The sequence below is a fragment of the Polypterus senegalus genome, chromosome 1 (genome assembly GCF_016835505.1).
Source record: "Polypterus senegalus isolate Bchr_013 chromosome 1, ASM1683550v1, whole genome shotgun sequence".
NCBI lineage: Eukaryota > Metazoa > Chordata > Cladistia > Polypteriformes > Polypteridae > Polypterus > Polypterus senegalus.
In genome coordinates, this window is record NC_053154.1 from 69949522 (window position 1) to 69974248 (window position 24727).

General features: G+C 36.7%; 1 protein-coding gene across 2 annotated transcripts in view; it reads right to left on the reverse strand.

Annotated features, from left to right (window-relative positions):
* The window catches only part of cdc42se1 (CDC42 small effector 1), an 88082-nt gene that overhangs the window by 29523 nt on the left and 33832 nt on the right, over positions 1-24727 (reverse strand). The window contains exons 2-4 of one of the 2 annotated variants that reach the window (XM_039750493.1): positions 23686-23936; positions 11310-11417; positions 1517-2792 (exon numbers count right to left, since the gene is read on the reverse strand). In XM_039750493.1, the coding sequence (XP_039606427.1) occupies positions 2784-2792; positions 11310-11417; positions 23686-23739 (171 nt within the window). In that variant the 5' untranslated portion in view covers positions 23740-23936 and the 3' untranslated portion in view covers positions 1517-2783. Of the gene's footprint in view, positions 1-1516; positions 2793-11309; positions 11418-23685; positions 23937-24727 lie in introns of those variants that run through there. The other variant, XM_039750483.1, reaches the window with a different exon arrangement.

Here is a 24727-nt window from a genome sequence, read left to right on the forward strand (position 1 = left end):
AAATTGGCGCTGGTTCTGTTATCTTAGGTAGCATTTGATCTCTCTTGACAATGATGAAGTGGAACTAAGATGTGGGGTCAATGTGTCTGCTGCTACAGTAAGCAATAGTTGATAAGTAAACATGGTAATGGGTCAAATATTACAGATCGAGTGTTGATAAAGTGTTCACATCTTCTGCTTTATGTATCAATGAATAATTTAAAAAGGTTTATATTTTGTAGCTCTTTACTAAATGTTGAATAAGGTGGTCCCATAACTTTTCAGCAAAAATGCCATATTTTGTCATTCAAAACATGGAGTTTCTTTTACAATACTAGCCCCCATATAATAGCCTATACCCCACTGAGAGATAAAAAAAGGGAGCATGGAGCAGGAGTTGCACGTAGTCAGAATTTCTTAACTATGCGAGTCAGGACACATATCTCCATTCTTTTTGGAGTCGGATGATGATTTAAGTAATCGCATAAAAATGCATCTGGGGTGTTTCACTATAGCAGAAACAATTTTGCCAATTAAAAATACAGTTAATGCTAGCGGGAGGGGCAGGGACCAATACTGCACAGGTTTGTATACATAACATTAAAGAAGAATTGGAAGAAATGTTCTCAGTATTGAAGATAATGCCCTTTCGGTGACTTCTTCCACTTTGTTCACTGCAACAATAAATAACATTCCACTCTCATCAGAGACGAACAGCAGTTTGTTAGCTTCATACAAGTCAGGGTAATTTACCCATTCCCCTTTTCACTGTGCAACACTGACAGCTTTGTTTTTTTTTTATAAAAAAAAAGAGAGCAGATTTGCTTATGTTTCCTACAAGTTGACTTAGAAGTCTGCCTGTTTTTCTTAGCTATCTGAGCTTAAAAAGAAGCCTCCCCCTTCCTCCACTGCATAGTCAGAAACTGAAACTTTGACCACAAGAGACAAAAGCAGCATTTCACAACTTTGATAGTCACTCCACCCAATGCCTGCCTCTTCGTAGCAAAAGGCCTGCAAAACGTGCTGCAGTGTGACTGCTAATCAACTGGGAGAAAAATTAAGCAGAAAAAACTTTAAGACAAGGTAGTGTTATGACAAAGTCAACAAGGTGACAACAAGCTGAAATCAACTAGAAACACATAACATTCAGTGGTCAAGAATCCTGTCTTCAATTCAAAACCACAATTCCATGAGGACAGCATTTTCCAGGAAGCGTTTATTTTAACAGTACTGTATTTGAGCAAAAATGCATGTGCTTTGCACATTGTAAGCATACAACTGGATATGCAACACAGGTAACATGAAATGAAATGGTTTACTGTGTCAGTCACAATACACCACCATTCTATAAATGGATAAAAAACATATATCCTTTTGGATTGAGGATTCCATTAATTGATCCAACATTTAACATTTGTGTCAGTTCTGCCCAACAAACTTACAGCATCTCTTTAGACACTAGAAGGATATAAATTAAAATGTAAACTCCATATAGAGGTCACTTGGGAAACCCACCCAAAACAACAAGCAGGGCCTAAGTAGCATATGGCAATATCACTCACCACTGATTACCACTTTTTATCGACAAGAAAGCAACCAGCTTGCTTTCAAAACAACATATAAAATGAATATCAAATAATTGGCTGAGACTGAGTTCCAACTTTAATTTGGAAGTTGCACACACAATGTGGTTATTCATTTGAATGGAGACTTGAGGTTACATTTGTATTTTAAAAAAATAGTCTGGGTGGTAATTTTTTTTTTTTAATAACTATACATGGCACAATTAAACAAGTATGGTCATTTGTACAGTATATAAGCACACTAATTTATTTTTCCGATGTGCATTCTGTTCAATTTAAATAACTCTGACACTCCCTTAAATAAAGCTTGCACTTATGTATTAATGGCTGTGGTAAAGGTGCTTATTTTAAAGATATTAAGGAGAACTGAGTTAAAAAAAATACATCACAGGTCCAGAAAAAATATGGAATCAAAAGCTGACAAATTTCATTAAGGTTAAATGACTTGATGCAACATTATGACGTTAAACACTGTTAGGTTTGGTTGTACTGACAGACAAAATAAAAAATATACGGCTGTACAAGCAGAGGAGAGTGTTTTCATGCCAATAACAGAGTGTCAGTGGGTAGAGACTGACTACCAGCAGGACTAAACTTGCAAGGTCCAGAAAATCTAAAAACACGCTACACTCTTATGTTCTTGTTAGACAAGCAAGAGAAGAACCCAATTGGGTCCCTTTGACTATCTCAGTGAAAACAATCCCCTCAGATGCAACACCCACATGGTAATAATGAACTATGGGAAATATTTTAAGAGCACTTAAGCCCTGCAAATTGTACGCCCACACACGCTGGCAAATTAAAATCTCAGTAAATATGCAGCGCAATGTGCTTTTTGTGCATAACATGCATGTGCTCCAGATCCACTGAAGACCATCACAGTCAGCAATCAAATTCTAGGCTGCAGGAAACCATCTGCACAACTTTGCTTGGAAAATACAAAATCATTTTCAAAATGATTATTTAATTTTCATTTTGATCTGGATGGAAAATTGAAAACATTTTATGAAAAAGAAAGTCCACTGCAGGCAGCATCAAGGGTAAAGGAAGTGTGCCAAAACAGGAAAAAGTACACGTCTGCCAGAACTGCTGCCTGTGTTTGTGGTAGATCTGAAAGTCAACATTTGTGGTCTATGGTTGGATCATTTTACACTTCTCTGTCAGTTCTGACATTTACAAATTGCTCCTGCATTGTCCCTTCATTTTGGAAAGACAGTGGATTCACAGAATCTAACAAAGAGGAAATCAAAAAGAGGTAGTGTTAGGAACAAAAGCAGAATACTCTTTAAACCTTAAATTGACATTCTTTTACCACCAAACTTTGAGAAAATAAAAAGCTGTGCAAATGACTGTTGATTTCCCAAAAACTATGCCAAGTAAGTCTCTTTATGATGAGAAATCTTGCAAAGAATTATTGTATATAAAAGAGCGATATGTTCAAGAACACTTTTAAGAAATTGATTATCATTGCTGACAGGAAGTAAAATGACAAACATAAATGTAAGAAGTGATGTGGAAGATAACAAATGCATAAATGGCACCTATCAAAAAAAACAGTTTTTGTAACAGAGCGTAAAGGTAATATATTGTGTACAGTACACCACTGTACACAGAGTTGAGGTTAATGTAGTATTACTGTATGTAATGTGTTTTTATAGCCGAATATTTCCTCATAGCAATATAGTGTGACACACTATAGTTTAAAACGTTCAATACTTGTAATCACATTATACAGTAGTTGTTGGCTTAACTAGAATTTTATTATTTGTGTTACATGTGTTTCTAAGAAACTTACATGTTGAATAAATGTACTAAGACACCTTTTCCAATTATACAACATTCGAGGAGGCGACTACGGCTACCCGATCTGTGTCCCTGGCCTGATTTGGGATGGACAGCCACACAGATTCTGCCCAACATATGATAGCTACATTAATATTTTTTTGTTTCTTGTGGCGTATAACTTCTTGATCAAAGAACTCACAGGGAATTAGATTTACAGAGGCAAAAATGCCTTTGATATCAAATCGTCATGTGTCATAAAACGTATTGTGCCACACACAACATGCACTTGTAATTTTTATATTACATCTATTTAGCATTGCAATGAAGTCTGTGTTCAAGGAAAGAAAGTGAATCGTTAACTTAAAAAATATATATATATTTTGCAATCACCACATACCTCTTTTGATACTGTAAAGAACATGTGGGCGTCAACCTTGTAATGCGCAAATGATACACATGTGTATGGATTTAGAGAGTAAGGTAAAAGTAAAATAATTTGTAATATTACATCTTGATACAAGTAATAACAAGTAAAGTAATTCTGCTACACATTAAAAGAAATAATTAGTCATTTGTAACAGGTTACTTGCTTATGTCGCATTCCATTTACCTCGGAAGTAGGATGTCAGAGCTGGGAATGACATCACACCCGAGTTGACTGCATTTCAGTAAAAAAAAAATAAAAAAAACAATACAGACCCGTCCAGGAAAACCTCTGCTGTGCCTGCTCCATTGGAATAAAAGGCAGTTGTTAATATCACATTATGTGGTATTTTGTGTATTCAAACACCATAGCAACATGTCCACAGATAGAGAGACAAAAACAGACACAAGTGCAATACTACAGCTTGCACATCACCATTTTGGATTGCGGTTGGACAAACTCTGACTGGATGTAGAAGCATTTGAGTTTCTGAGGAGAACATCTGACTTGAGGGGCATTTCAGCTGAAAATTCTGACTAGGAACTTGGAAATTCTGACTTTCCACTTCAAATGGAATGCAGCATTTTGAGTGACTATCCCAACTCTGCTGGCAGTCAATCAAGGTAATTATCATTAACTAAAATTGTACAATGACTGAAAAAGCATTTACTGCGGTGGGTTGGCACCCTGCCCAGGATTGGTTCCTGCCTTGTGCCCTGTGTTGGCTGGGATTGGCTCCAGCAGACCCCCGTGACCCTGTATTCGGATTCAGCGGGTTAGAAAATGGATGGATGGATGGATGAAAAAGCATTTAGGCAATTGAAACGAAAAAAAAAAAAACAAAAGCCGATTGATAAATTGAAACAAAACTGAAAGATAAACCAAATACTTGACACCTAAGAGAAAATTAAAATGGTTATTAATGAAAATGTGCTATTTACATTTTTTTTTAAATAGACTAACTGAATGTAGCCAACTGTTGACTGTCCCTCTATTTTTTATTTTTTTTTAAACTAACGAGCTATATAACCCTGCAGCAATAATGGCTGACAGCTAGAAACGACATGTTTTCGAGCATTGACACACAACAAACAATTGGTTGGGAAAGTAATGTCTGGGAGTACTTTGAGAAGGTCATAGTCAGTAACGAAAGAAAGTGCATAATCCACATAGGCATTCAGGTGTGCGGAGCTCAATGAGAAATTTAAAAACACATTAACTCTTTCAGGGCTGATGTCAACTTTTGTCAAAATTCAGGAGTAGAGGACGGCAATCAGCTGCAAACTGCAACAAAACTGGCCGTTACGCTTTAGTTTGACTCTCTTTGCTAGAAGGAAAATTACACAGCTTTGTTAATTTGACCTCGATTCCCGAAGCATGCAGGAGTTGTGAAGAGCAAACAACCTCTACAATGGCACTGACATCTGTTGAGAGACCAAAGTGAATGTGCAAAACAAAATACTCCGTGGACATTTTACGTAATTTCGTTGAATAGGACTCTGCTTTTTCGGACTCCGAGTTTGATGCAAGTGATCTGGATCACTTTCGAAAATGAAAGTAAGGTACCAGCATCATCTGATCGGTCCCCTGCTGATCAAGGTGCTGAACACTTTTGTGTAGCTGATGCTCCTACAGCAGCGTTCGCTTGGGAGGACCACTACTTATGATGACGAGTGGTACAATCCATATTGTGTCACCGGCACTGCCACCCACCTGCTGTGTGAAGAAAGCCAGGCAGCCGGCCCACCGTGCATTCCTGCTGACCATCGTGGAGCGCCCACACGGACTCTGCCACCAGAGGTGCTGATCATGCGCCAACAGCAGCCATGGCATGCAGCTACAGATGTTTTATGTTGATTTATGTGTGAAAGCATTGCTTTGTGGGCTTTTAAGAAAACTGTACTTTTTGGAAAAAATATTCAGCCCTCAAAGAGTTAAACAGATTCACAACCACACTAAAAATGCTTTAACAAATATATCTAACTAGGCTGCTGACATACTGTAAAAAGACAAACCCACGAAAGAAGATAAAGAGACAGACTAAATTGGTCAAACATGATTTTTTTTTTTTGCTGCCTGCTCATCTCAACTGTCTGAACTCAAAAGAGACTGTGCTGACATGGCACTTTACTGAATCACAAATGCCTCTCTGTTTATGTGGATTACCTGCCATAACGTATGGTGAAGTGCTTGATCTGAAGTTTAAAATGCCTAGTGTTTCCTAAGTAAACAGCCTGCTCCTCGAACAGAAGGGCACTGCTACAACTACAAGGGAGACATTTTACAAGAGCCCCACTGCATCATTTAAAGAGTATATTTGCATAGTTCAGTAATTCCAGCAGAATGGAGGTACAGCGTTCATTTGTGCATCTTCCTCAAATGGGCCTTTTTAAGCTAAAATAAAAAAAAAACTTAACTGTTTTTGACCATTTCTATTTTAGATTTTATAATTGGTGCCTTACTTCAATTAGTTTTTATTTTGAGAGAATCATTTCAGTTTATATCACAGTGCTTGTGCACAACCCCAAGTGTGCCTTTCTGAACAGGCTGAGTGACTCAGGGATCCATTTTCTGTCATCCGTTTCAAAGAACATCCACCTGACACCACTCTAAATTCTGGTAATAATAAAAACCTCAGAAATCAAATAGGCCTTAAATTAACAGATGGACAAGTGATATAATTCTGAAGCTTGGCTTCAGAATCAAAGTTACATTTTTTGTCTTAAATGCTGGTCCTAAACACTAGCCAGTAAATAACAGGACATTTTAATGGTAGTAAAAGAGATTGAGGTCTAGTGCATTAAATTTTATAAAGATACTGGGACTTGGGTTTCACAAATCATTTTTAAAACTTGAATGAAAAGTGCCCTCCTTCAGTAGGAAAACCACTCACTAGAAATGGAAGATACAAACAGTAAAGGGGATTTTAGCAATGGTAAGCAAAAAAAAAACAAAATCAGAGATTTACATCTGTAAATTTGGGTGCAATGTATTATTTATGTCATGTACAGTAAATCAAATTAGTTTTTAATTACACCTACAAAAAAAAATAATTTAATCAGCAACAGCTTTCTTCATCGAACTCAATGCATTTTCCTCCAACTGAAAATCCTTCCCAGATCTGAATGATCCAATTGTTATAGAAAACATATGTGGCTGGGCGAAGGTGTGCATGGTGCGATGTAACTAAGTAAGTGGTTTGGGAATTGAGATGAACTTAAAATTATAAACCTACAGATATATAATGGGTCATTCCCTGCAAAGTACTAGAATGCAGTAGATTCATTATAAGAATGACATGGTAATTTTTGGGTCTGTAGTGTTCATGTCTGACAAGTGGAAGAGGATCCCAGAAAAATAGTAGCATGAGCTACGTTACAACCAGCACCCAAAGAGTATTCAGTGTGTACAGTATACGAGTTAACCCTTCTCTTTCACTGTATACCTAATTTGATCATATTACTGTACTGTTCCTGTAAATTGCTTAACAATTCCCTGACCTGCTTAGGCAGAGTAGTTTTTCAAATATCTAAACTTGCCAAAACAGACTAAATTGTGTGCTTGTTTATGGTGAGAAGTCAAGTAAAATGACACCTTTCATTGGCTAACTAAAAAGATTACAACATGCAAGCTTTATTCAAGCTAGCCATAGACTTATTTATTTCCGACAGGAGTTTCTTATAATTAGTTTTGCTTGAATTAACATTACCTGTCCTATGTTTAAGGCTGTCATGATATTTTGTGCACTTGATTTGCCTATGTTTTCTGAGACAGACTATTTCCAGAGATATTAGCTCTTGACCTTGGAAATTAGTGGGACCGTGGCCCAGGATGTTGATTCTGGATTTCACTCATTCATAACCTCAATGTGGTGAAAACATGAACATATAATTTAACTGACTGGAAAAACTAAGTCTGACTACTGGAAGGCTCCCTGACATTTGACTTTCATGATTTTTGATATGCTTTTCCTTAATGTGACATACAACATAGATTTCTCTTTTTACTGGATCTCATTACAGTTGTGCTGCTTTGCACAATGTGGTCTTCAGGTTTGTGGTGGTGCATTTAATTATGTGAACTGAAGCATCACTAGACTGTGGTTTCCTGTTTTCATGAAGCCATCTGGATATTCTAATTAGGTCTAAAAAAGGTAAATGATAATCAAAGTGATGCTTTTGTTTAATAAAAAAAAAAAATCACTGTGCAAAACAAAATACAGTAGGAAATGACAAAGAATACAATAATAACAGCTAATATGTGGAAAGGCTACAAGTTTGAACTTGTAAATACTGTGACTTACATACTTAAAAGGCAGAAACGTGAATCTAGATAAAGGGAACAGTGCTTCAGCAATACAATGTAGCTTAATCAAGAAAACTTGTTGGGCAAGTTATTTAAAAAGAAAAGTAATAAATACACTTACACTGTTTAGGCCCATCTGGACCAGAAGATTGTGTAAATTAGAAAACATTATTTAGTTATTCAACCATCCATTCATTTCCAAACGCACTAAGAGGTGTTGAATAACTCTTACTGGCCATGCCATCATAAAAGTAGCTCCTTATCTTTTGCATTGTAGAAAAAGGAAATCAACGCACATCATAACATGTTGTTGTAAAGCCACACTCAGGCAGTTCACAACTGAAGAGAATAGCACCACCCAAGTCACAAAATAGCTTGAAAAAAAATGAGATAAAAATAGCAAGCGTTTCAAACTCAAACAAGCAAAACAGTCCTTTAGAGGAAAAATTTTGACCTCTACAGAGATGGGGAGTGTGATTTACATAAGGCATGAAAGAAGCAGGTCTTAGTTTCATGTATGCAGGCCTGTGCCCATCCCTCAGTGCCCGGACGCCTGGCAAGGCTCCAAGAACGTACAGGAATGCACCTGGCTCAGGTTACAGCCTGTGTGAATTCCCCTATAGTCCAGTACTAATGGACTTAGTATTACTAGGTTGCCTGGCTCTGTAGCCCCATGTTTTATATAATAACAAACAAGTTATGTTCACACAGGAGGAAGGCAGCTGCCTAAGAGCTTTCAATCTTCCATGCTTTCAGTTGTAACTGGGATCTGTTTTCTGTGAGCTACATTTTAAAATAAGAGACCTTTCACTCTTCTGCTCCTCACTCCTCTAAATGCATACAATGAAAGTGTGTTAAACTGCCATCATGCTCTAGTGAATGTACTAATCAACTGATTCTGCTAAGTAGGTAGGATTTCATGATGAGCATCTTTAATTGAAATCTGTATGGTGGGAAAGATGGCATATCACTTTTATGGGTGATTGGGACAAAAATAATCATGTTTTTAAAAAACTTGATCAAATAATGTAAAACAACCCTGATATACGAGAAATCAGGTAAGGATTGTGTCTTATGTTTCACTTAAACACATTCTAATCCAATGGTCCTTTATGAACACTGTCACAGCAGACTTTGTTCATTAGCTTATTTGCCATTAAGACCTTGGCATACTTCATGCAGAGGTAAGTGACAAGAATAAAGAGAAAGCAAGGCAGTTGCACATTGAACAGTCCACTGGAGAGACAGTCCACTGTTTTGCACATAAGGGGTCTATGAAACTCACCATAGTTGATGAAGTTAGTGGTGAACTCCCGAATGTCATCACTATTGATTGGTCAACGAAGGGGGGGCAGTGTACATTTGAGTCCTTGCCTCAGGAGAAATCAACTATCATTCATCATGGACTTTTAATGCTCGAACTTCCAGCATGGAATAGCAGAAATGGCAGTGAAGTCTGAACAACTTGATGTTTATTGTAATTATTCAGATGTTCAGTCTCTGTGAGTTGCCCTGGTAACAGCTGCATTTGATGCTTACTGTTATTTTTCAGAACAGTGTTTACATACGCCCTACAAGTGACAATGTGTGAACCTTGAACATGAGCTTCTACAAGACCATGTGAAGTCTACCCCCAACCCACTGCCAGGAACAGAGTACTACTACTATACACATATTTACAAAAAAACACATAAAATAAATACATCTGTGTATGTACAACTCTTTCACGTTTTGCCATCTTTAAAGCATTTAAGGCTCATAATAACCGTAACATTTATAAGATGTTTAGAACAATTAAGGTAAAACAAGCTAATGTAAGCTGGCAATACAGCAGAGAAAAATGACACTGAAATTCATATGCAGGGTATTACAGTATTTGAATAAAAAACACTTCTGCACAATCCTAGGGAAAAAATAAAGGCAAAGATTATATTTTTAACACACTGGACTCAATGTCTAAGACAGTATACTACTTTGAGGTGTGTTTCTTTCTGATCTGAGAGATCATTGGGCACTTAAGTTCTTCAACTGCTGCAGTTGTATTGCTTGGAGTGCTCTGTTCAGACTATAGCGATCTATCATGCAAGTTTTTCTAAAAACGTATTCTCTCTAATATTGTAGGCCCCCAGCTTTACCAATTTTGAATATATCTGTTTACAGATATTTTACTTTACAAACCATTTCTGTGTGATCTCAGCAGTCATACTTCACAATAGTATGTCTTATACAATAGTAGAGATTGTATCTGTTTATGACTGTGAACTACTGGGATGTTTGCATTTATAGCTTGGGCATGTAAAAAATACTTCTGTTTCTTTCAATTAAGTTTGATACCACAAGGTCTATCTTATTGATTAATATGTTATGTTAGGAAACCAACAGTACCTGTATATTACAATAGGTGTGGCCTAGTGACGAAGACATTAAACTTTAAACCACTTTCTGTTCAGCCTTCATGACTACCTCTCTGTATAATCCTAACAAGGCAATAAATCCATCTGGGCTTCAAAAACATCTGTATGAAGACAACTGTACAGTTACTTGTTTCACCTCTGAATGAGGATTATTACTAAGAAAGTTTATTGAATGTATGCGTATGTCTGGAAATCAAAACGATTCCAAAACAGAAAATGAAATTAAAACGGAAGAGTAGTCAGCCCTATAGCACTAATTCACTACATGACCCTATACAAGTTTATTTTAACCTGACTACGAAGCAATTTATAAGTGGACATCTGTCCCAGAATTTTAGGGTACAAGGCAGGAACTAACTCTGGATAGGACGACACTGGTCATATTCACACAGATACAGGACCACTTTACTGCTTTTGAATTAACGCTACATGCACATTATTGTGGTGTTAGAAGAACACCTAAGCTCCTGTTATAAAAAAAAAAAACATGCGAAATGTCATATGGTGATCAAGCTGAGAGTTGAGTCCACACTACTGGAGCTGTGAAACAGCAGGCCTACCCAAGAAACCACAATGCCACACACTACAGAAAAGGATTATATAGTGAGGGCGACTGACAAACCCTCAACTCAAATGCTTTTATTTTTTACTAATGGAGGTCACAGGTTTCTTTAAGTTACAACATTTACTTGTTTATAGATATAAACGGAAGTCTATGCACACTCTGGTATTTTTATATGGGATGCAAAACTTTCTCACCATTTTGACCAGCAGTCAGCAGCAATGCACACACCAGTGGGTGCTCTATACAATACTTACCATAGAAAAGCCATCACTGCCCATATCTCCTGACCCAATATGAGTCAAATGAATAAAGTTCATTGGTTCTCCAATCATGCTGCGGTCTATCCGTGGCCTTCGCTTCTTCTGTTTAAAAAAAAAAATAAAAAATAAAATAAAAATGTGAAGGAGAATTTTAAAATAAACCAAGGAAACCCAGAATGACATCATTCAGCCACTCCCACAGTTTCAGCTTACATCTTCTACTACAACATCACAAACCATGTCTCCTTTAGGATATCGTGATCATCTTACCTTTCAATCCAATAGATTCTCTCTCCCTTCACCACACCTCATCCAATTTACTGTAAATTATAATTCCTGAACTTTAATATGGCACACAGCAAATTAGTTGATTTTCCAATATTCTGATAATTACTGACATATTTATATATACTTTACCTCCCACAAGGTTTTGATCTAACTGAACCAATGAAACATACAGTATTAGATAATACGGGAGGGAGAACATTTAGTTGGTTGCAGCAATGTCACAGTCAGAAAAGAACCATGGAACTTTAACTTAAGGTTAGGCTATTTCTCACAGGTTTCTGTCTTTCCTCTCACAGACAATATTTAAGCACTACACTACCTGTAGTGTCTGGAGTATCTCTTGGAATTCTGGAAGTGCACCATTGAAGCCATCTGCCTTTGCACATTTGAAGGCAGACTAAAAGATGGCCACACATAATCATGTGTAAAATGCACGAATGAATGAATGAATTAATAGGAGTGAACATATTTATATACTAACTGGTTTATGGCTTATACCTGTTACGCTCTAACATTTTTAGATGGTTGGCAAAAGCATATTCTTAAAAGGTGGCCTAAAGTACATACATCTTTTTGCAGAAATAATTTCCTCTCTAATAGACTTTAATCCCCTTTAGTTAGACTGAAAAGATTGGGGCAGATGAAACACGGGGAGGTCACTGTAAATTTGTACAATTGCACCCCACTTGGTATGGTGTCGTCTAAACTGGAAAGGTTTGTCCCAAAGACCCTTTCAGAGCTTTAATTGCTTCTGTTTTATAGATTTCAAGAAGGCAATGAGTGGCTGTTGATTCATTACAAGAAGCCCCATCATCTCACGTTGCAAGTCTTTTCAAACAGCAGGTTGTTTGGCTGTACTGGGCTACCAAAACTGCAGATACATATCAGTTGATAACTTGTCAAAAGCCTCCCATTAACCCCTTTACCATCTGTACAGCTGTGGGATCAGAAGAGCAACACATCCTGTGGCCTTCTACAGGAATAATGGCAATGGGCCTACAGCATTACCAGATAGACAGTTACATGAATACTTTGCTTTTATTCATCTACCCATTTATTTACAGCACATTTTCAATTTAACTGACAGTTCTGGGTGCAAAGCAGAAACCAACTCTTGGATAAGAGGACAGTGACAGTCCATTTATTGCAAGACACAATTTCACACACACATCCACAGAGGGTCAATTTAGAACTGTCCGTTAAGGTGGACCTTTTTTGGCTAGGGAACTAAATACCAAGATATGCATAGTAAGACCCATGCAGATGAGGTCAAATAAACATAAAACAGCAATTGGACATGAAATTCTAACCCAGTACCTCCATCACTAACCACTGCACCACCAGACTGCCCCAGTCATCGTTTATGCATAAACAGTACAAATTGTTACAATCAACATTGCTTTTAGTATTGTTTATTAGTATGTTCAAAACAATGATATAGAGAAGTGGGCAGTCTGGGAAAAAAAAAAAAAAGAAAAAAATTCCCTTGCGCATTACAGGAACTGAGAAAGACAATGTGAAGAGGAATTGATCACAAAATGTGACTTGCATCAATTTCAAATGCATGAAGTCAGCTAGAAAGTTTTTACACAGATTCTAATAAATTAAATCAGCCAGTTTGTTGCTTCAAGTCCAACATACAGCAAGCTTTAATTTACTTTCTGACAGTGGTGTGCTCAGTAACAGGAAGTCTATCCGAAAAAGGAAATAGTGCAGGAGAAGACTACTTTGAAGCAGGCAGGGAACAAAGCACGACAAAATTAGATAAAAGCTACGATTAGCGGATACAGTACTGAAGATTTGAGGAAAGACTTTGCATTAACCAGTGCGGTCATTTAGTCTATCAAATGCTTTGTTGTCAGTCCTCTTTCTATGTGACTGCCTTTTACTCTCCTGTGGAAAATGATATCTAAAAGCTACTGAAGCTGTGCTGTCAGCCGTGCCCAAGATTTTGGTTTGTACCTGAGTTTGTAAATGGCATTATGTGGTCTAGCTTAAAGCAGCACCAGCCACTAAGGAAAAGAATAGAAAACATCAGCACAGTAAAGGTCAATAGGTTCCTCTTTTTGTCTGTTTGTATTTTAGGTTTACAGATAAAGAGCCATAACAGGACGGGTCTGCTTTTTCACCAACAATAAAGAAATGTGTCTTTAAGCCAGGATGTACAAATGGAACACAATGATTTGTACTCTTAGAAAAGACAATGCAGCAAATACAGTGAATGCTGTTTTTTTTCTTCTTTTAAAATGCTGAGGCACCTAGTTCACCATTCCATATTGCCCATTTAATCTAAGACATACCATGTATGTAGTCTGTAAATAAAGGTTTTGAGTCTTATGTTACTTTTCACTCAATGGGAAAAGATGTCTGTAAAGGTAAACAATCCAGGAAAGAGCCCTAGAATTAAAAAGAGGCTTTGCAACTCCGCTCAATATGGGAATCGTACAGCTGCTTTACTCATTTCACACTGGACTAAAAAGATGCAAGCAGCAATACTGGTCAAGGTAACAAAAAGAAGTGCGCCTCCACATCTGGTGGTGAAGTGTCTGTCGTGTGTGAAGACTGTCAGCTATCCTTGTACATAACAAAGAACTGACTGGAAACGGCAAACTACTCGGCTGCAAAATATGTTTTTTCCAATTTCCAATGTGTGTTACACTATTGGGTGGTGCCTTTGCATGTTGACTCTTTTCCCTTATTCTGCTTTTAAGGAAACCAGGGCAATGACTTTTGGGTAGTGTGTACGTATGGTTATCTTGGTATAGCAGGCTTGGTGCAAAATGAATGAATAACTTGTAGACAACAACATTGCTTAATTTCTGATGCCATGTTACTTAACATCACTCTCATTTTAGGCCACAAAATTATTAATAATAGCCATCCACTCATCACCTGAAAAAGATTTTGCAGCACCGGCCTAAAGAGAACCAGAGGCTACCAGGACAACTATGGGTACAGGGAAGGTATTAACCCTGGATATAAGTAGAGCTGCACAGTATACCAGTAATGGAAGAGTACAGAAAAACGCAAATTATAAAACCGTACAATACCAGCCTTTCTGGTACCCCCTGCCCTTCACTCGACACTTGCTACTGCAGTTGTGGAAAAACATCTGTTTCATAAACTTCATAAAATGAAACTATATGTTTCCGTGCGATCTGTACTTCACATTGAACCTCCCCTTATTGCCATGACTCGATCAGGACTTCATGGGGGATTAACCCAAAACCAAAGTAAACTGACTGGCAGATTTGGGTCTTTGCAGCTATGTAGAGGACAGTGGCAGAAAGCACGACAAGCAATTATGCAGCATACCAGGGAGGTTGGAGTAAGATTGGGATGGGGTTTGGAGTCATCTGTTATTTCCTTCTAAACTATACTGGTACTGGTGTCAAGGTATGAAAGCTGGCATTGATATCAAAATCAATTTTTGTACTGATCCAATGCTAGATGGAACATAAGACTATCATAGGGAACACTCACACATTGGTAAAATTTAGAGTTGCCATTCAACTGTAAAAAACAGTAGCAGAGCATAAAAACGCCACACACAATAGCTGGAAAACTAACTATTTCTAGGCCACAGAGGTCAAAGTGATTTAGTTACCTGTGAGTAGCATAACTAATTTATTCATGTATTTTCTGTAGTTCTGCTTTTCCTGGGCCTACCCTAGCAGCAACAGTTACAATGTACTGTATAAATTAGCAATCACTTAGTATACATATTCAAGTATTTGGCATATTTAAATTCAACCTAAAGACATGTTTGTAAACCTTTAGGAAATCCATATAAACATTGGCTGGTATGTAAGGTCTATTGACATGGCCAATAAGAAGTCAAAAATCATGCTTGTAAAATGTATTTATACATTTTCTGTTCCTGGTTTTTGCATCACAGCACTACATTGGGGCAGCAACCAATCCTGGAAGGGGTGCCAGGCTACCATATAAAGCACCCAGTTACTGAAATAACCTACAATGTACATCACTGAGCTGTGCAGCAGCACTATTCGCATATGTATCACCATGCAGCACTTGTTTAAATAACTATTTAACAAACATTTTACAGTAACTGTCAAACACAAATAAACCAGACATTTATAAGACAATGACTGGTGCTGCTTAATAATGAAACAAATGTTAAAGAAAAACAAATTAACTTTAAAATATCCTTTTTTTACCACCTTCACTCAATGTGTCACAATAGAAAGCTGCCACTATAAGTTAAAAAGGTTGCAAAGCTGCAGAACTACGAATAGTTGAAATGGCGCTTGATAACATCTTATAATAAACATTTTACTATTAAAATAAATTAGTCTTCTGTCTTGTTCCTTTACCATTATACCTGCACACAAAAGTAATCCATATATATAGTAACAAGTCATTTCTAGAAAAGCTCTAGTCATGGCATCATATCCATGATGTCACTAGCAGATACTGTGGTTCTGAGGCTAAAAAAGTACTTCAGGCTACAAGCACCTGTAGTTAGACTTCTTTGCTGACCAGCTCAATGAGGATGTCCCAGTTCACTCTGTTTGCATTCTCACCACCAAAAAAAAAAAACAAAAAACAACATGCATCATGTATTAGGCTGTACAAATGAAATGTTGGCACGGGATATTGTATGAAACTTGCTAACAACTGACATGTCATGTCCTGATTGCTCACTGAACGTGACACAGTTATTAATAATGCTCTAAGAAACTGGGTTTGAACCCTTGGGCCACACATCTAGTAGCTTTATGAGTTTCTTCTACTTTTTTCTTCCAGATACTCCTACTTTCCTCAGATCCCCAAAGATAAACAAGTTGCGTTACCCAGTGACTCTAAAATGACCCCACATGCATGAAGAGGAGTTTGGCATGCCAAGGACTGGGATTTTGTAACTGAATACATGATTCCAAAAAGTTGATGGCTGGATAGATAGGCAACTGTTCACTTAAGCAAACAGCATCAGTAGATCTCTTCTCAATGTTTGTGAACATTTCATCTTATTTAAGGCAAAATGAAAATGGAATTCCCACGGTACCCTGACCGGCTTTTTTTCTTTTTTTTTGTTGAGTGTTTCCTAAATTGGAGAATTTTACGACAGATGGGACCTTCAGAAGAATTTTGCATTGAAGTATCACATCCAAAGCAAACCCCCACCCCACCCTGAAATCACAAAATATGTAACTAATTTAAATCTGTTGTTTTTAACACAGTTTTGACAGTATTTAAAAAGCAGCATAAGGAAATATGCAAGATTTAACAAATAATTATTGATAACTGTCAACAGTTTCTCAAAGCAATAGCAGAAGGTTCGTCAAAAATGTATAAAGTACGCACAGCAATTTTCTTCTTCAGAACAGGTCACTTAGCTGCCATTTTATAACCATTTAATTTCAATACAGGCCAGAGTTTATATATATATATATATATATATATATATATATATATATATATATATATATATATATATATATATATAAAAAGATTAAGCCATTAAATGTAAGCATTGCTCTGTCTTAAAGAAAGGATGCATGCAGACATCTGGGGACAACTGATTTATAGTCAGATATATTAACATTAAATGATGATATTATACATGCACACATAAATGTTTATTTAATATATTGCCTTTACATTGTAAATACAAATACTGTATACATGGCATGTTTGTTTTACAGTATTTTTTAACACTTGGCGCAGAACAGAGACAGGTTAAGTGATTTGCTTAGGGTGACACAGTGTATCAGGGGTGAGGACTGAACCAAAAGGTTAAGAGTTAATAGTTCAAGACCTTAACAACCTAAGCAGCTCAAGCAAAGAAAGCAGCATATCAAACAGGCAGACATAATGGTCTCTTTTTAGAAAGTAATTTCTTTTCAGAGATTAGTAAATAAGGGAAATCAAAAAATTAAGCCATAAGTGGAATTTTGAGAACCCTTAACTCTTGATTGGACATTTTTTAAACATCAATAGTATATAAATTAAGTAATTTTTATATTAATGGCCTGATCTTACCAAACATTGCTGCTAAAGTGCTAAAACGGCTATAATGAAACCAAACAGGATTTAATACAGTTAAGACCTCATGTGTAAACTAGGATTTAAGCAACCAGAGAGCTGTATATAAGCACTGTAATGAAGTGAAGAAATAACAGGAAGATGGAGGACTTTATTGCCAACTTTTGCGATATTTTGGTAAGCCCCATTCCTAACTGAAATAGAGTAAGAGGATTGTTTTGAGGCTAGTATGGTGCACCTTTAAAGAATCTGTGATATTGGATCAACCTCTTTCAAGCTCGGGAGGATTTTCTTCTACTGTGTGCCTGTTTGCAGATGAAAATGTGAGCATCTGCTGTTCACAGAGATGGTTTACATTATTCCATGGCCTTTTAAGCAGCTTAAGAGGGGGTGCTGTCCCATTTTCCACTAGTTAAAAAGCAGTTGAACTTTTGCTCCACTTGAGGGGTAAGGACCCCCCCCTTTCCCTAATATGCCTGTGTTCCCTGGAGTTCATAATAATATATAATTAACAGCCAAATGTCATTCAGTGTTAAGAGACTTTGCATTTAGCAGAGGATAACATATGCACATACTGTAACTTCAGGAGAGAAAAGTAAGAACGCCTCTGATGCTTTATGCTAAGCTGTTACTAATACATCTAGAGCCACACCTTTCAACAACTACTGAATTGAGGGTGGAAAAAAATGGTGGTTTCTTATACAGCCTGTAGTAGAATATAAAAAGTGGACATGCAAAGATTACTTCAATCAAAAACAAAAGGACTTACTATATACCAAACAGCTACATGAAGGAAAGTAGTGACTTTACAATAAATGTTTAAGTCACACCTACTCTTGGATCAAATAAATCTAAAAGCAAATCAAAGGCACCTAATTCTATTTTACACATAAATATCGAATATTGCTCTAAACGGCAGCAATTATACTCTTTATGCTAACTAAAGTCAATACTGTTTTTCAGAGTATTACTGCTGTTAACAGTGACCTGGGCTGTGTGTATACTGGTGTAAAGATTCACACTGTCATTAGAGACGTGTACATTTTTGGGTACACTGATCTCTATTTGTGGTGACCCTTGTGTGAACTGCTCAATTCAGAAGGGTGTCAGGTTTGTATATAGCAAATGCAGGCATAGTTAATGTATATTTGAAAGGTGCATGTAATTAAATACATTTTCACAGAGACAGGCACAGTGCTCTATTGGTTAGTCCTGAATGGTTCAAACCCTGGCTTATTCTCCTTTAGGTTCAGTCCGCATGTATTCTTAGTATCAATTTGGGCTTTTCAGAGGACACTAGGTCCTGCTTAGATTCCAAAAATAGCAAGCTGAATCTCATTAGGGGAAATATGCAGCTCTTTAACTGGTCAGAAGTTATGGAATTACTACAATTGAATGACAGAAAAATCACAAATAAAACCATTAGAGTGGAACACACAATTTGGGTAGGACTTTCAGTAACTGTAAAATTGTAAACAGTTCAGTGCATTATAAGCAACAGCAGCTGACAAGCTTCAGCTAATCCTTCTTGGTAAAGAACATCAAAAGTTCTTCATGTTGCTATATTAGAAAACAAATAAAAAGATTTTACCCAATTAAAAATGGCAAATGTTTTCTGCCCTCAGTTGAAAATTCCAGCTAGTGCTTTAAGAAAAGTACTAAGAGTTGAATTTGAGAGGGAAAAAAAAATATCAAAGGAAAGCAAGTTACAATTGTAGGAAAAATGATTTGATGCTTTATAGATGATCAAGAAAATCAGGATAACTTGCCAATTTCCATAAAGTTACAAATAATCAGCATGATCTGGACAGCTGATACACAGACAATTCTGGACAGCATTTATCTACACTCATCCACCATCAGGGTCATAGAAGATCCAGAACCAATCCCAGCAGGACTTACCACAATGCAAAATCTTGCCTACAATGGGGCAACCTTAGACACGACAAGGTTAGAAAATCTGACATATCATCATCTAGCTACATGTGATGAGATTCTACACAACAAATACTAATACAAGTGATGATGATGCTTGTTGTTCTAAAACGCCATTGCCATTAGAAATACTGGCTTTTTACAGGGCCAAAACAATTACACAGGATTATAGCGTCACAATGGACATTCCATATTTAACCCTTAAGTTAAAGACAGTAAGGGAGTGCGTTTACATGTGCTTTAAAAACCCAGTTATTCACAGGAACCAGGCTTCAGAAAATGTCATGTACATCCTTAGTCCAGTTAGAGAAACTGAGATATTGGTCACTGAAAAACTTGGTTAGCACACATAGATTTCTCTATGAGTAGCAATGTTATTTGGCCAGACAGACAGACACACAGACAGATAGATATTTTATTAATCCCAAGGGGAAATTCACATACTCCATGTAAACCCTTAACCAGGCTGTAGCTAAGGATTTCGTACTCTGTACATATCTTTGCTTTGCACCCTTAATCCTGCAGAAATGAGCAAAAAAAAAACAACAACAAAAGCATCATCCATAAAGAAATTTCCTGAGGAAAATGCTTGGGCAATCGCATTACTCCTTCTCCTGGTTGAAATAACATTTCATAAATCAATAAATTTATGTTGATGAGCTGAACGTACAGTGCTAAGCTCACCAGGACAGTCTCGTTAGACACCACCTCCATACTTGTTTCTGGATTCACACTGGCCATTAATGTGTAACTTTTTTTTTGTCGGGCCTTTTTATGATATCAGAGCATTTTGTCAAAGAAGAACTCCTCAAGTGAACTTGTTTATGCAAGCAGGGGTTTTTAAGAAACCCCTAGACGTACTCATTAACCTGTCACACCCTCACCACCAAACTAAAACAAACATCTGTTTAAATGTTTGTATATTTGAAAACTTTGCAGCTTCTGATGTAGTAAATAAACATTTTATTAAGCTGATACACATTTTAAAAGTCATACTCCAACTCAAGATGCTGAGGAACATTTTAATGTATTAGGCAATATATAAACATAAGTAAAATATTTGCTTCATTTTCCCATACAAATGATGTATTTTTTTTAAAGCAATCATTTAGAATGTTCTAACTATCCATATATTTCAGAATTTGCTTTTCCAGGAGAGCGTCATAAAGATCTGGAATGTACCCTGGCACCACTTGCTGCTGCAAGGCAGGTGCCATTTCTGGTTGGAATGTCAATATGCTGCAGAACAGTTATTCAAATAACACATTCATATCAGGATAATTTAGGATCACCAAACCTTTTTGACCCAACTTTAAAAAACATTCACAAAAAATAGTGAAGCATTAACAAGATCATGGAAGTCAACTAAGTTCAGGTGACTTTCAACATTCTGTTTCAAAAAAATGACAGCAGGGTCCACAGCCTAAGAGGTGAAAAAATATGGAATAATACTGAGCTAAGCTTGTATGAAAATGGATGGTGCTATGATGTGGACAAATAATTCCTCTTCTCCTGCTCTATATGGATTTTGTTTTAGGATCTTTTGATAGTTTGGAAGATTTTTTTTTTTTTAAATATACACAAGGGAATCTCTGATATATGTTAATTGTTATCACTACTTTTTTATTTACTTCAATGTCATTTTGTTTTTGCATGGGCAATACGAGTTTGAGTTGTTATTGCTAAGATGGTGAGTCCCTATTGCTAGACCGTGCTTTGAATGTTGCATCCCATGATGTCACTGGAACAACACTTTAAAAGCCAGTGCCACAAACTCTTTAACATCTCAGATCAGTGTTGGTTATTTTCAGTGATTTTTGATTGTTCTTAGTGATTTATAGTTCAAGAAGGGTAGTGAGCATTTTTACTACAAGTTTGTCTAGTGTTTTGGTTTTGATGCCTGATTCTCATGATCTTCTGGTTTTTACTTTGTTATGCTGAAGTTTTTTGATCCAACTCCTGATACATTTTTGCCAGTTTATTTGTGTAGCAAGGAAGCAGATGGATTTTGCCTGTGCTGAAAATCAAGCTGAAACCCCTGCTCTTAGGTTTGAAATTACTTTTTTTTTTTTTTTCTCTTAGACTTTTTGCTAGATAGATGGGCGCAGCGACGTTGACTTTTCACAGCATACTTCCCATTTCATACAACTGTGTTATTCTATAAAGGGAATTACGTCTTATTGTTACCATTTGTATTTTTGAACAGTACGTGCATGATGGTCTTGTCTCCCAATTAATGGCAGATGCCTGTTGCTGCCAGGGGAGTCTTTGGTACTGTGAAGATCCAGTACTGGAAGAAGTGGGAATTCATGCCACATATAAGTGGTACACAAGTACAGCATATTGGCTACTGCATTTTTTTCTGTTAAAATTAGTTGCTCAAACTTTCTTCTTACAACATGTTCCCAAAAATTTAAAAGTGAAGAGTCAAATTAAACCTACAAAGAACATTTATACTAAGAATTTGTTTTGATGGCCAAGCGACTAACAGGAATGCTATTAATGAGTCAGAAACTCCAGTGTTTGCTACAGTTTGACAAAAGGAAACTGATTGCAAAGCTTTGTTGACAAGGACCATTTGGAAAATACGTTAAGCAACCCCCAGGTCTAGCCACATTGATTCTTAACAATTGACTTTGCAAATAAACCTAAAAATAATTACCAGACCCTTCGCTGACTTCCTTTCTCCTAGGTCTTTGTTAATTGTTTTTTAACTTTGCTATGAAGCAAAAAAGACAGGATAATGCAGTGTTATACGGGGCTAATCTGTTTTCTTTTCAGGAAAAGGGAGGGGATGTAAGGAGGTGCAACTTTTGGTCAAAGTTCCCAAGATAAAGAAGGAAAAAAAAAAACAAGCATGTTGACTGCAATCGATCAGAAGTTCCTCATAAGAGGTGTCCAGAGTCAAGGGCAATTAAGGTTATGCCTGCCAAATGTATACTTTCATTGAAGACATTATATGAGGGCAGATGACCAGTTTTAAGCAAAGGAAAAGATGTTTTAATCTTTTGGCAGCCAGGTAAAGTAAAGGATATATAAATGCATCCATTTTCTGAAATCACTTTAAACATGATTTTGTGGAACTTGAAGTTTGGTTTTGTCAACCAACACAACAGGATGAAAGCACATCACACAGCACACTCAATATGTACCAGTTTAGTACAATCGGTCACTCTAACATGTATGGAGTAGACTTGGGATATGGGATTAAACCATAGGACCTGGAGAAAAACCCAGAAGGAGATCATGAGAGCTCCATACAGCCGAGAGCAGAACTGGGGGACCAAATATTAAATATATTAAAAAAATAAAATAAAAAAAAAAAAAGACGAAACAAAAATATATTTCCCATTGTCTGGGGAATGGTATTATTTATTAGCAGAGTACCTGAATACCAGAGGAGCCCTAAATTTCAGAATTACAGTCCTGCCCTTCAAACCGTTCATGTGAAGCTAAATCTTTTGCAAGACACTTTTATGTGATATTATTCACAATGAAAGGCACTGTACAGGATTATTTGCAATATTGTTTTGACTTTGTGATATGAAATTTGTTTTTGCAAAAATGACCATCTTCAGCTTAATGTATGTCACAGGACTTGTTTCAAATTGACAGTTTCAACTAAGAGACAGATATTGTTCTTTGCTACTGCTATATTTATTTACTAAAGGAAGCCAATAATGGACAAAAAAGTACAACATAATTATGGCCCACCAATACTAAGTTAAACAGTGCAGAGGACCCTTTCCATATGGCAATAAGCCCACCTTCCCCTTATGTGCCCCAGTTCAAGTTGCTCCTTTCTATGCCTCTCTTGCCAGCAGTGCCTGGTTACACCCATCCTCTCTGGCAGAGCAATGTCAACCTCTCCCTTAGGAGATCTCTAAGCTCAGTTAGCATTGGCAAGAGAAGACTATTTGAAACTTCACCTGAAGTACAGGGTGGCTGGGGTGATGTTGGGCAGACTGTTGACCAAAACAATGCCTTCACACCTCTTACTGGGCTATATTCCCTTGACAGTGGACAATTTTCCTTAAGAAATCCCTACTTTTTACCTATCTCCTGAGTGGGACTTGGCATAGTGCAGGGGCTTTAATACTTTCTAAACAGTCCAAGGAAAAGAAAGGATTTCACTTACCGGTGGGGGCTTTACCACCACACAGCAGCCAATTTTGTGCCAGAAGTTGCTCATTGCTACAGTGTTCTCCAGCTCGGCACAGCCCACTTCAAGAGGGCTAAAAGGCGTTTTTCTGTTTTTCAGTCTTTTTTGGAGGGGGTATGAGAGGGATCTCTTTTCTTATCACTCCATTCAGATGACCTGGGATCAAAATCTTGCTCTTCCCTGAAGCAGTTTCTCTTCTTATAGGATTGTTTTTCCTTTGGTCAAACCTATTGTGGCAAAAATATTCTGATTAATACAGGATTATGACCAAGTTGCAAGTTAATCTTTAACATACACAGTAAAAGGAAATTAAGAGACACATTCTTTGGTAATCAATGCTTATTTTATACAACACATTTCATACATTTTGTATATGGAACTTTATATAAAAAAATAGTACATGCACATATTATTTATAATGCACTTGTGTATTCAAAGTACAGAATAAAGTACAAAATATTCAAATCACACAATAACTCTAGGCATTTACATTTGTCTGTGTATATAATTATTAATATAATTTTAATTATATATACAGTATATCTATCTGTACACTCACACACACACTGTATACACATATACATACTACATCTATACCATACTGTATATACACACACACAGACATACAAAAACATGCATATAAAAATACATATTATATATGATATATATAATATAAAATTCAGCAAAGCGTATGTACAGTGGAGGGGCACATAACGGCACAAAAATGAATTTTTAGCTACCTAGGGCCATGGCATTTTTCATCTTAATTTAAGCAGGATATATAAGACTACAGTGTAACAACCCAAACCCCAAAAGTGTTCACTACTCTACTATGTAGAAAGTCAAGGTTTACACTGCCAAGTGGTGCATTCATATCTAGCATCTAGTTAAGCATCAGTAAAACTTTTAAGTCAGTTGCCCTTTTCCAATCATTTTTCACTATTTTACACTATTTGCTGGGCACCAAAACTTCAGTTAAATAATTTAAAAATGCCATTTGAGCACTGAACACCACATA